At 33.2% G+C, this 12,087-nt stretch overlaps 1 protein-coding gene across 7 annotated transcripts in view; it reads left to right on the top strand.

Annotated features, from left to right (window-relative positions):
• ATG5 (autophagy related 5) overlaps nt 1-12,087 on the top strand; it is a 129,320-nt gene that overhangs the window by 11,072 nt on the left and 106,161 nt on the right. For all 7 annotated transcript variants that reach the window (XM_089921625.1, XM_089921624.1, XM_022553424.3 and 4 more), the window contains exons 3-4: nt 3,060-3,187; nt 11,988-12,066. In XM_089921625.1, the coding sequence (XP_089777751.1) occupies nt 3,060-3,187; nt 11,988-12,066 (207 nt within the window). The remainder of the gene's footprint in view (nt 1-3,059; nt 3,188-11,987; nt 12,067-12,087) is intronic.

Raw genomic sequence — 12,087 nt, 5'->3', positions numbered from 1 at the left:
ACAGAGTCCACGTAGTGGACAGTGTCCCCGGGGGGGTTAATCCTTTTTGTATTAAAAGAACTTAAAGAACCTTGAAGACATTAATTAAAGTGAAATAAGCCAGACACAAAAGGACAAATATTTTATGATTGCATTTAGATGAGGTACCTAGAATGGTCTAATTCAAAGAGACAGAAAGCAAAAAAGTGATTACAAAGGGCCGGGGGGAAGAGGAGAATGGGGGAATTACTGTTTAATAGGTACAGTGTTCGAGTTTGGGATGATGAAAAGTTCCGGAGATGGACAGTGGTGATAGTTGCACAGCAGTGTGGACGTACTTAATGCCACTGAACTATACACTTAAAATGGTTAACCTGGTAAATTTAACACTAGGTATATTTTACCACAATTTTTAAAAATGAACTTGAAGTAAACCAATTTGATACACCAAAGAAAAACCTTATGTGATACAATCTGGATGTAGAAGGCAGGGTGATGTCTTTTTGCTGTTATTTTCTCTCCCTTTTTACCTATTTAAATATTTACTAGATAAAGTATCTATACCTACTCTAGTTATTTCTTAGTGCTACTATGTATAGATATTTATGTTAGTTACTGATTACTCACACAGGCTAATTTAGGACAGAAGATTCCAGCTACATTTTAGTGTACCTTCTGTCTGAAGAATGAGCATTCTTTTACAATTTATCACTTTTGACCTTTTGTCCCACTTAACCTTTTGCATCTCTGATTCATTCAGCAAATATTTATTGTATGCCTGCTATGAAGCAGGCACGATTTTGGGCATTGGGAATGTTAGTTAGCAGTGAACAAAACAGATGAAAACCCCTGTCTTACTGGAGCTTACATTCTAATGTTCCTCATTCCTTATTGTAAATAAGTTTTTGTTTCATGAAAATCATTTGTGAATTTTTCAGCATATTTGGTTGAACCCTATGCATGTAGTACAGCTCTTTCCAAAATCAGGAGTTGATATCCATACTCATTTAGTCCTGATATATCTTCCTTCCTATGATCTCCATAGGGTAATATCATTCTCTACAGAATAGATAGCTATGCAATGCCCAACAGACATTTTAAATTACAGTCCTTGACTTACTAACATAGAACTATTGGACTAATAGACCATACTTATTTATTTTTTAAAAATGGCTAATTTACCGTGCTATTTTAATTTCTTAGAGACTGTCCATGATACTTCGGTACTTGATTCTGTCATTTCTGACTCTAATGAATCATTTCTTTGCCATTTATTTAATAGAATATGGTTTTGGCAAGTTATTTAAGCTGTATGTAAAATAGAGGTGATAATAATTCTGCCTGTAAAACAGCTAGTGCTTTTCCTTATACATAGTATTAGTTTCCTTTTTTTTTCTTCCCTAATCACATTCTAGTTGTTTCTTTATAAAAGAGGAACTTATGTTCTGTTGAATCCACACAGCTATCCAACACCTTGTTCCTAGTGTTAGTACCTTTTATTCCATACTGGAGCATGCCAACTACTGCCCATACCCCTGTACCCTGTAGCTCCTAGGACTACTGTCATGTCCCCTTACCTAACTGGGGCCTGTTACCTTGATCTTCAGTGATTAAGTATCAGAGTCCCTTTAACCAGAATATTTCTCTTTGTATATATTTCCCAGCCTGCTACATAATTCTACTTAATTTACTGATCAAAAGACATAACCTTGAATAAGCAGCATGAAAACGGATGCAGAGTTACACTCACAAAAGCAGCTGAAAGAGAGTAACAAAACAGTTTTACCAGCAAAAGAAGACAGAAGCTTAGGAAAACAAGAAATGGCTAGAGAGTCTGCTGCAAAGGAGGAAAATACATGAATTTTTGCCAGTTTCCTCCTTTTATCTACTTGTAGGTTCTTTAAATAAATTCTTGCTCTTTTATGTTTTCTTTCTCGGTACCTTTCCTAGGGGAAAAACGCTGACAGCCTTCATACTATTCCAGTTGAGGCTTTACCAACCTCAGTGTTCCTTTCCAGACTTTTCTCTCTCCAGAGTCCAAGCAGGTCCAGCCTCCATAAGGATAGATTGAGGGAGTTGATTGACAGTGGGAGGATCATCAGTCTACCAGCGTTATACTCTAAGCTTGTACTTCATTGCATTTAAATATTTAAATGTGTAGCTCAAAAGTCAGTCATCTAACTTACCTCTCTCCTTGAGATTTCTTCATTAGTAATCACAAAAATCTGTTCTGACTTCCAGACCTCCCCCACTTTTCCATTCCTTCTTTCTCATCTCATGTAATATTTCCTTAACAGATTTCCTGTCTAGAATCTTACCTTATTGCAATTTTTACATACAGTGGCTAGAATATTCCTCAAGTACTGTTTTTCATCATGCCATTAATGGTATCATAGTAGGCTTCACTGTTTATCAAATGAAAATTTCTATTCCACCTTCAAAGGTCTTTCTATTGCTGCCATGAAGTATTTTTGTAAGTACTTTTTATGAGTTTTCTTTATTTTGTTTTGTTTTTAGCCTCCACTTTATTTTAGCCTCATAGAAAAGGATAGATTATGTCCTTGTCTTGGTGTTCTTCACTGCAACTAAGCCAGTACACAGTAGATTATCAAAATGTGATGGACCAATTGAGAAGTCCTGATTGATAAGTCAAGGTGTACATTAGACTGAGTTGATTATCTTCTCAGAAGTTGAATTAACTCAGGTGAATCATATTAATTTTTAAGTTAAATTTGATAGAACTAATAAGTATCCTAAATAGTATGACATCTGATTGCGTTGTATTTTTATTTGGAAAAAAGTATTACAGAAAGATTGCACATAGACTTGTGTTGTTTATTATTCTAGGCATTTATCTTATAAGCTATACATAAGTAATGACCTCATAAGAAATTTTAAAACATCTTAGCCTTTAGCCTTTGATTTTCTATAAAAAGCAGTTGACATTGTGTGGAATATTCAAAATAATGCAAAGAAAATGGTTGTTTTTCAGAATATTCAAAATATATTAAAAAACCTATTTAGTATATTTCTTTTTGAAAAAATAGTAAATAAATATGGTTTACAAATTTTCATTTCAGTTGCTTTTGCCAAGAGTAAGTTATTTGACGTTGGTAACTGACAAAGTGAAAAAGCACTTTCAGAAGGTTATGAGACAAGAAGACATTAGTGAGATATGGTTTGAATATGAAGGCACACCACTGAAATGGTGAGTGAATTTTTCTGCATTATTAAGCGTTGAGTATATACTAGCTTTAAGAAGGTATAGTGCCTTGAAGCAGTTTTTTAAAAGTTCTATACAAGAAATCACTAGTCTAGCTCTATAATACAGTGAATTTTAAACCAATGCTGGAATATTTTATTGGCAATATTTCTGTCTTCTATTTGGATGCATGGGAGACTGGACAGATTTGTATATTTTCATCAATAGATGTTTTTTATATGGCATAATAATAGTATATTTGGTTATGGAGTTTTAGTTTTTTATTTTTTTTAAACGTATATTTAAAACGCCCTTATGAATAAGTCACTCTGTGACACTATTCAGTTTTGTTTCTATCTCTAAAATCTTTATAAACAGAACTTTATATACACATGATTACCTAAAGGGGCATCTTTTAAACTGATTTTCATATATAGTTGACTACTGTGCTATAAGCACATGTTGTTTAGCCTTGGTTTAGTATTTAAATTATATTGATTTCCTTTTTGTGTGAAAAATAATTTTGGTAGTATATCGGAATACGATTTTTTCAGAAACATTTAAAATAAATATCCTTTTCAGACACATAAATCTGGGCTTATCCATGTATAGATGATGTAATTTTGTACTTCCTCTGTTACTGGGAGCTTTGGTCATTGTGCTTCCAAAAATATTTAATGAAATTGAAGAAATTACAGGGAGAAGAATGTTAAAAAATGATTCAAGATATGCTGAGATATAGGTGTTGAAATGCTGCCATATAGATGTAGTTGAATGAGAAAGATACAGGCTGAGTCAAGCTTTAAGTGAAATATGAAAAATATAAATAGTTTAATAATGGACTTGCTCTTTGAATCTGGGAATAATAAAAAATGAAGAGTTTTAAAAGAGACTTAAAGCAAATAAAAGGAAGCTAGTAGGTGTGTAATAAGTGCAGCTGACTTGAATCCAAGGATTACTTAGAAACAAGGAGTGAACTTTTAGAACTCACCTTGTGCTGATGAATTTCCAAGAGTGGGTAGATTTCTCTTAATAATTTAGAGACATGCAAGGTGATATCTTGTATTGAGTTATGGGTCACATCACTAACCTTTTTTTTCTTTTCTTTTTTTTTTGTATAACGTTCATTTTTTAGTCAAAACAGAATACAGCTTCATAATCACATTATCAGACTCATTATGACTCTCGAATAGTTCTAGACCTCTGGCAGCATAGATAAGTCAATGTTTTCTGTTTCTTTTTATTTCTCAGAAGAATTGGAGGTTTTGGAATGGGAAGGTGGCTTAAAAGAAGTGTAAGAGGAGCAAGGATCAGGAGAGTAGAGGGAGAGGAAGGAGGGGGAAAGATTGTGGGTGAGTAGCAGCAATAGGATATCTCTGTGTTCTTGACAGTTCTATCTGTATTATAGATGGATGTTGAAATTGTATTGCTTTATGTGTATTAGTTATAGATTCCCTTAAGAACTCACGCGACTGACAGTGGGCTTTTCAGTTTTATCATTGTAAAGCATGGGTTCTCAACAAGGACCCTACTGACATTTTGGACCCAGATAATTCTTTGCTGTGGGAGAGCTACTCTGTATGTTGTAGTGTTTTTAGCAGCAGCCCTGGTAACCCACTATTGCCAGTTGCACGCCCTTCAGTTGTGATTGAAAAATGTTGCTAAATGTCCTGGGGCAAGGGGTGCAAAACCACCCCCAGTTGAGAAACTCTGGAAAAGATGGGAAACCTCAATTTAGCTTTTATGGTAAATGATTATTAAGTCATCATCTTTCAGCTGCCGTTTTAATTTATCTTGTGTGGTGATTATTTTTGTATTTGCTATGATTTGTCTTCTGTAGGTTTGTATTCTATATATGATATCAGTAAACAACATTTGGACCCATTCCTCCCTGTTACAACAGAGTGATGATTTTGGCTTCAAGAGACGTGTTCCTACTTTGTCATTATTTATCCCTTCTGAAAGTCTTTTATTAAAGAGTGAAATTATTTTTCCTTTTAGAGAGCTTATCTGAAAGCAATTGTGTGCACATATCTTCAGTTTAGTTTTTGGGGTGTTAGCATAAGCTTTTTATGCATGATACCACTTTCATAGCTGTGTCTTGCTGTACACTCATTGTATTTAATGGCTTTTGATACAACTTTTCCTGTAGTGTTAGGTATTCCATATATTTGAGGAATGAATAACTTATCGAGGCATGAATAGAATTTAGGACCTCTGGGCTGAGTTCTGATCTTTTCTCTCTTTGCTCCCAACAGTAGCAATTTTCTCTTGTGTGATAAGAGTTATCTTCCTAGAAATAGGCTGTCAATATCTATCTGGCATTTAAGCAGTGGGCTTCCTAGGATAGGATAATCATTGTAGGGAAGCAGCTACCACTGAAGCTTTGTAGGACTTGGACTTTTGAGACCATAAATGTGTCTTAAGCATAGAGGAGCATTTATTTCAGTAGGATGATAATATCTGCCTTATACTTGATTCTTTGGAGTTTTAAGTAAATTCAAGTGAGAAAGGAAATCAAACACCAGTTTAGACAATTCATAAAAGAAGGAAGAAAGCATAAATTGATATTCCTTCTCTCTCTGTAACCCTTTCTCCTATTCATATTAATTATTATTACAAATATTTAATCATCTGTGAGATGCTTGAGCAGGTGCTCTGTACCTTAAGCACCTTAAGCAGTAGCTCGTAAGAGGTGCTACGTAAATGTTTGTTGAATGAAAAAATGAATCTAAATAAACCTCTTTTTTTTATTGAGAAAACTGAGGCTCAAATAAATAACTTACTCAAATGAGCAAGTAGGACCATATTTTGAGGGCTCTTTCTACCATACATGCTGATATTCTGTTTCTTAGTTGTTGTTGTTTTCTCTGATTCTGTATGTTCTAATTACTTATGTTAATTTGTCTATATTAGAATAGAAAAGTATTTAAGAACAGTGGTATGCACATAATGAATACTTAATATGTTGTTGATTTGTAGAGAGATGCCAAGGAGGCCTTATCTGATTAGTGCTTTTAAAAATTATATGGGAAATGGAAAGTGCTGATCTTAATTCAAATTAAGGATCTCTTTTTAAAGAGTGATTTGAGTTGATTAGTCAGCAGAGGGTGCTCTAACATTGCATTTTACGGGATAAAGTTTCTTGTTACCATAACTCGAGTGTTCAAAATTTGTATTTGTTACTTTTATATTAGGCTTATCTTAAGAGAAAAGTTCTTGGTTCTTCTAAAGAATACTTTGTTAGTATACCCTAATGCTAGTTAGATCTTAGGCCTCCAGGTACAAAATTTAGAAAAAGGTTCTTTGTTAACTGTAAAACAAGTGTCTCTACAAGGATATTATTATTTTGTGTAAATTGACTTATTTTCAGGACTGGTTGTTGAAAATGTTGAAACTACCTTTGGAATTAAAAAAAAAAAGGCAGCAAATACTGATGCTGATCTTAAATGTAGGCATAATACAGTGACCCAGAATTTAATACTGTACCTATGTGATTTCAAAAGTAAATTTTAACAAAGTAATTTAAACATCTTAATTGTAAATATTGTGCAGGCTCTTCTCTTATGTCCAGTCATTTTTCTAAGGTTGTGCATTTTTAGAATTTTATAAATTATTCTGTAAACTAGATTTTTTGAAATGTGGTTTACTTAGCATTTTATACATGTAGTATCCCTTTAGTTGGTTATTTCTGTACTTTTTCATCCATAAGAATAGGCTTAGAAAGCTGAGAAACACAGCACTGGCCTGTAATTGTCTGTGTTTGTACTATAGACAGAGTAACGCAAAATAGATTGTAATCATTAAATTACTTTGGTTTACGTTTGAGTTAAACCCTTATTCATTAGAATGTAATCCTGTTTTCAGTGAATCACTAATGTAGCAAACTTATGAATAGGATGCATTTATTTCAGTGAAATGGAGTGGGACAATAGTTCTCTAGTATATAGGGAAGATTCCTTTCAATACTGACCTTAAAATGCTGGTTTGCTATCTAACTGCAGATGTTTAGACTAGAATGAGCACCCTTGGCTGACCTCAAAGCGTATCTGTTACTGCCATGCCATGTGCCAGTATGTATATGTATTTTAGCAGTAATGAAAGGGTAAAGAAGAAACAACTTATGCAAAAAAAAAGAAAAAGAAAATGTTAATTCATTTAGAGAATTGAATTTAGAAAAGGCTAGAGCAATTTAAGGAAGAGAAAGAAAGTGAATAAAGTGTGAAAGTAGACACAACACTAAATATTCTGGTGCAGTTAATTTTTATAGCGCGGTAGATTGCACCTTTACCAGTTTGGTCCTCTTCTGCGGTATTCCAGGTTCAAATCCTCACCACTTCCTTTTCTTTTAAATTTAGGTTAAATTGGCAGGAGTAGCAATGTAACAGCCAAATGGCTACATTACGATTTACTCACAGTTATGGCTTACATGGTTTCTGTGTTATGGGTTAGGAGCCTCATAACAGAATTACATGGAATATCTGTTTAGAGGAATTGTGCAAATTAGTACTTTGAAATCTTTGACATAAATCAGATAATAGTGTAAGAGAAAGTCAGTACTTTTAATTTTTGCCAGTTCTGTTTTTTAGGTTTTCTTGCATATTAATAGATTCATCAGAAATAAGCAATCTTGGAACCAGTTAATTCAGGTGGTGTATTTGTTTGGAGTTAGTATAATACTTGCATCAAAATTGTTCTGACATAAGCATCTACATTGATGATCCACGTATGGTCTATATACTTTGACAATAGATAGAAGTAAATAGTTACTTTACTCCTAAATTTTTCTGGCTTAGTTTTATTTCTAACGATTGTTACAGGATAACTGTTAGCTATTGTATTATTTAGAATGCTCTTATGTTAATATTTTTTATATTTTTAAATCTTAAATATAAGTTTTAGAAATTATCATACTTAAATTTCCATCCTAACCCTTAGTATATCAGGAAAAAGTCATCATCATTTGCTTTTTTTTTTTTTTGCGGTACGCGGGCCTCTCACTGTTGTGGCCTCTCCGGTTGCGGAGCACAGGCTCCGGACGCGCAGGCTCAGCGGCCATGGCTCACGGGACCAGCCGCTCCGCGGCATGTGGGATCTTCCCGGACCGGGGCGCAAACCCGTGTCCCCTGTATTGGCAGGCGGACTCTCAACCACTGCGCCACCAGGGAAGCCCATCATTTACTATTTGAGACCAATGAACTTTAAAATATATATGTGTGTGTGTATATATATATGTGTGTGTGTGTAAGTCACTTTATAAATAACTTAGAGAAGTATAAAGGAATGGCATATAACAACTTTATTATAGAAATTTTAATAAGCATTTAAATATAGAAATTCAAATTTTCACTCCATGTTTTCCTGGTTTCAAAGGTATATATATACCAGAAGTGGGCAATGTCCTCAATGCAAGTTACTGCTCATTAGTTGTCAAACATTCAAATAGACTTGTATGAGGTTCCAGCTTGTCATCGCTTCTGGCTCTTCTTGCGTTTAACGGCAATACTTTACGAAATTTAAAAAGCCCTAGATCGTGATTTTGTTGTAAAATAATTTCTTTATTACATGAGTAAACATCCTGAATGAGCAGTCCAATTGTTTTTAATTTCTACATCATCTAATTCCTTCCAGTCATCTTTGTGTACAAATCTGGCTTTAATATTTGCCCACTTACAGTCAAGTAAATTGCAGTGTACAAATGGCATTAAAGATAAGAATACTGATACACATCCTTTTAGCAAAATGGAATGGTCTAGGTTCTAGTCATGAAATACTGTATGAAGAAATCCTTTCTTTTGAATGACTAAGTGGATAAGAATGCCATATGTCCTTAGAAATACATTGTTTATGCATTAGTTCTTGAGTTTTATAAAATTCACCTAGGATATCATCATCTAGAGACTCATAGTCTGAGATTTCACTTATATGATCAGTTTACCAATGTCATTAAAGTCTAAAGTACTGCTATCTGTCTCTTTGCAAAAATCTTTTGATTTAATCTAATTATGTAACATCTTCCTCTGTCGATATAGGTGGAAAATAAGACATTTTGAATTTTCACCTGTATTAATGAGAGATAAGATGGGGTCTGCATCCTTATTTTATGCTTTTTGGAATATGATATAATGTTTTGGGTGACAAAGTAAGAAAATGGAAGAAGGATGCATTATTATATCTTTCTTCTAGGCATAACATTATTCTTCCAAATTCTTATGATTTTAATCTTTTTTTTAGTTAGGAATAATTGATAAGTAATGATGAAATAATCCCTAGAATGATGAAATAGCAAAATGTTTCAAGATAGAGGAAAAAAATAAGATCACTAAGATACCACAATATATCTTAGATTTGTAGAAGGGTCCAGTGAATTCACATGGCAGTTACTAGACAGAATAAGTTTTTTTCTTCTTTTTTCTTAAGTGAGTTTTCTCTGTGATTTTTGGAAGACTTTTAAGAAAGAATAAAAGGGGGGACTTCCCTGGTGGTCCAGTGGATAAGACTTCACCTTCCAGTGCAGGGGGTGCGGGTTTAATCCCTGGTTGGGGAGCTAAGAGCCCACATGCCTCACGGCCAAAAAAATAAAACAGAAGCAATATTGTAACAAATTCAGTAAAGACTTTTAAAATGGTCCATATCAAAAAAATCTTTAAAAAAAAGAATAAAAGTTATAAAGTATTAATCTTAAAATAGAGCTGCTCAGAAAAGAAGTTCAGAACCTAAAATTGGGCCCATTAGATCTTCATGGTATACCAAGCGTTAACTATTCTGTGGATCTTTGATTTATGCATTCAGCAGCTATTAGCTACTTTGTTCAAGATTCTGTGCACTTGCAGGCCTTTTTTTTTTTTTAATATTGAGGGTAAAAAAATAACTGATTATTATGAGTCTTTTTATGTTTAAATTGTATTCTAACTCAAATACTTGTTATTTATTTTTAAGGTTGTACTTGATTTTACGTGACTGTATAGATTTTAAGATAATATTTGATTTAACTTTAGAATTTGTATATAGTTCCTTTTGTGAATGGTGGAGAACGTGTACAACACTGAATTGCTAGTCATTTTATGGGGTTACTGGTGAATCTATCCAATAGGTCAATAATTTGCTAAAGGGATTCTATAATTATATCTGCAGTGCTGCATCGAGTTTGGAAAGCAGTATGCTCTATTAGTTTAAGTACCCATATTCATTCTTAACCTAGTTGCACATAAATCAGAGGGACATGAAGACTAAAAAAGGTCTAATTTGTAAAAGTGCAGGGCATTATGTAGAGCCTGTGCAATTTTAAGAGGTCAGAGAGAAAGATCAGAATTGGATAGAATCTATAACTTGTTTATAGTGCAATATTTTTGTGTTTTTTTTTAATTAATATTTTTATTTCAGTTTTTAACTGAGACTGGAGTTTTTCCTGATTAGAGAATTTCCTAAAGGAAGCATTCTGTAATTTAGTTAATTCAAGATTTACTTCATATTCATTCCTAGTTATGAAGGACTTGTGTTAGATACTGACTTTCGACTAGAGAGAAGTTTGAGGGTTTTATTAAGAGATACAACACATATATGACTAAAACTACTCACTGTTTTATTTTGCTAGCAGGGCATTCATCTTAAATTCATTCTAAATAAATATATGATCTCTAATGACTGATGATTTTTCCACAATTATATTATGTAGATGTAAGCAAACATAAATAGTATTAGCTAATATTTGAATATTGATCAGGTCATATATTTGGGTCACTCATTTGGAAGGAAATTAGATGTATTTTCAAAGTTTTCCACTCTTAAATTTAGGAGTAATTCACTAATATATAGGAAAGAACGGGACTGTACATAAAACCAGACAGTCTTCTTTTTGTCTTTGTTGGGAGGATTATTTATTCTGATTCCCTGATTAAGCTACTTTAGATTCTTTAAAAGGATGTAAAAAATAAGGTTTGTCCACTGAAATCTGCAAGGTTTGTATTATTAACTTGTTTGTTACTAAATAATTTGCTTCACTGTGAGTAATGGTTATATTAGGAAATGTTCTCTCATTTAGGAAGTCCCAAATTTATTATTTTATTATTAGGCTACAGAAGAATATTCAGTGACTTTGGAAAATGTTCACATATTGTTATATGAAAAAAGCAGGTTATAGCAGTCTGTAAAGGATAAGCCTAATGTATATTTAGATATGTATGCATAAAGAAAAGACTGGAAATTTATATACTGTAATGTTAATAGTAATAAGTACAAAATAGGTGATTGCATGCTCTTTTAGGTGCTCTTCTCAGTTCTTAACATTTTCTAAAATTTTGAGTTTTTTTTTTAACATCTTTATTGCAGTATAATTGCTTTACAGTGGTGTGTTAGTTTCTGCTTTATAACAAAGTGAATCAGCTATACATATACATATATCCCCATATCTCCTCCCTCTTGTGTCTCCCTCCCTCCCACCTTCCCTATCCCACCCCTCTAGAAAAAAACTGGTTGCCCAATATGAATGCTTGGATGATAATTAGATGTGGCAGTACTGTGACATAACCGTGCTCATGGCTGATAAAAGGTGCCTTAGTACAATTTCATTATGTATATTGAGGATTCCCTGGGGAATGGTATGGTTAGAAAAAAAAGCAAAACACCTGATGCCTAGAAACTATGCCATATTAGCCCAGGCAAGTAACTGTGTAAAACATTACCATTCTGTGATTTGTGGTTGAAGTCCCCTGATGTTTGATGTTGAAACATGCTGGAAATTTATTTTGGAGTTGTAGTTTAACTTTAAATATTTATTTTATCTTAAAATATACTCTTTCATTTTTAGGCATTATCCAATTGGTTTGCTCTTTGATCTTCTTGCATCAAGTTCAGCTCTTCCTTGGAACATCACAGTACATTTTAAGGTATAGTTTAAATAACATTTC

Source organism: Delphinapterus leucas, chromosome 12, assembly GCF_059928025.1.
Source record: "Delphinapterus leucas isolate spDelLeu-1000000601 "Yukka" chromosome 12, BTC_Dleu_Yukka2, whole genome shotgun sequence".
Lineage (NCBI taxonomy): Eukaryota > Metazoa > Chordata > Mammalia > Artiodactyla > Monodontidae > Delphinapterus > Delphinapterus leucas.
This window is presented reverse-complemented; position numbering and strand designations above follow the sequence as displayed.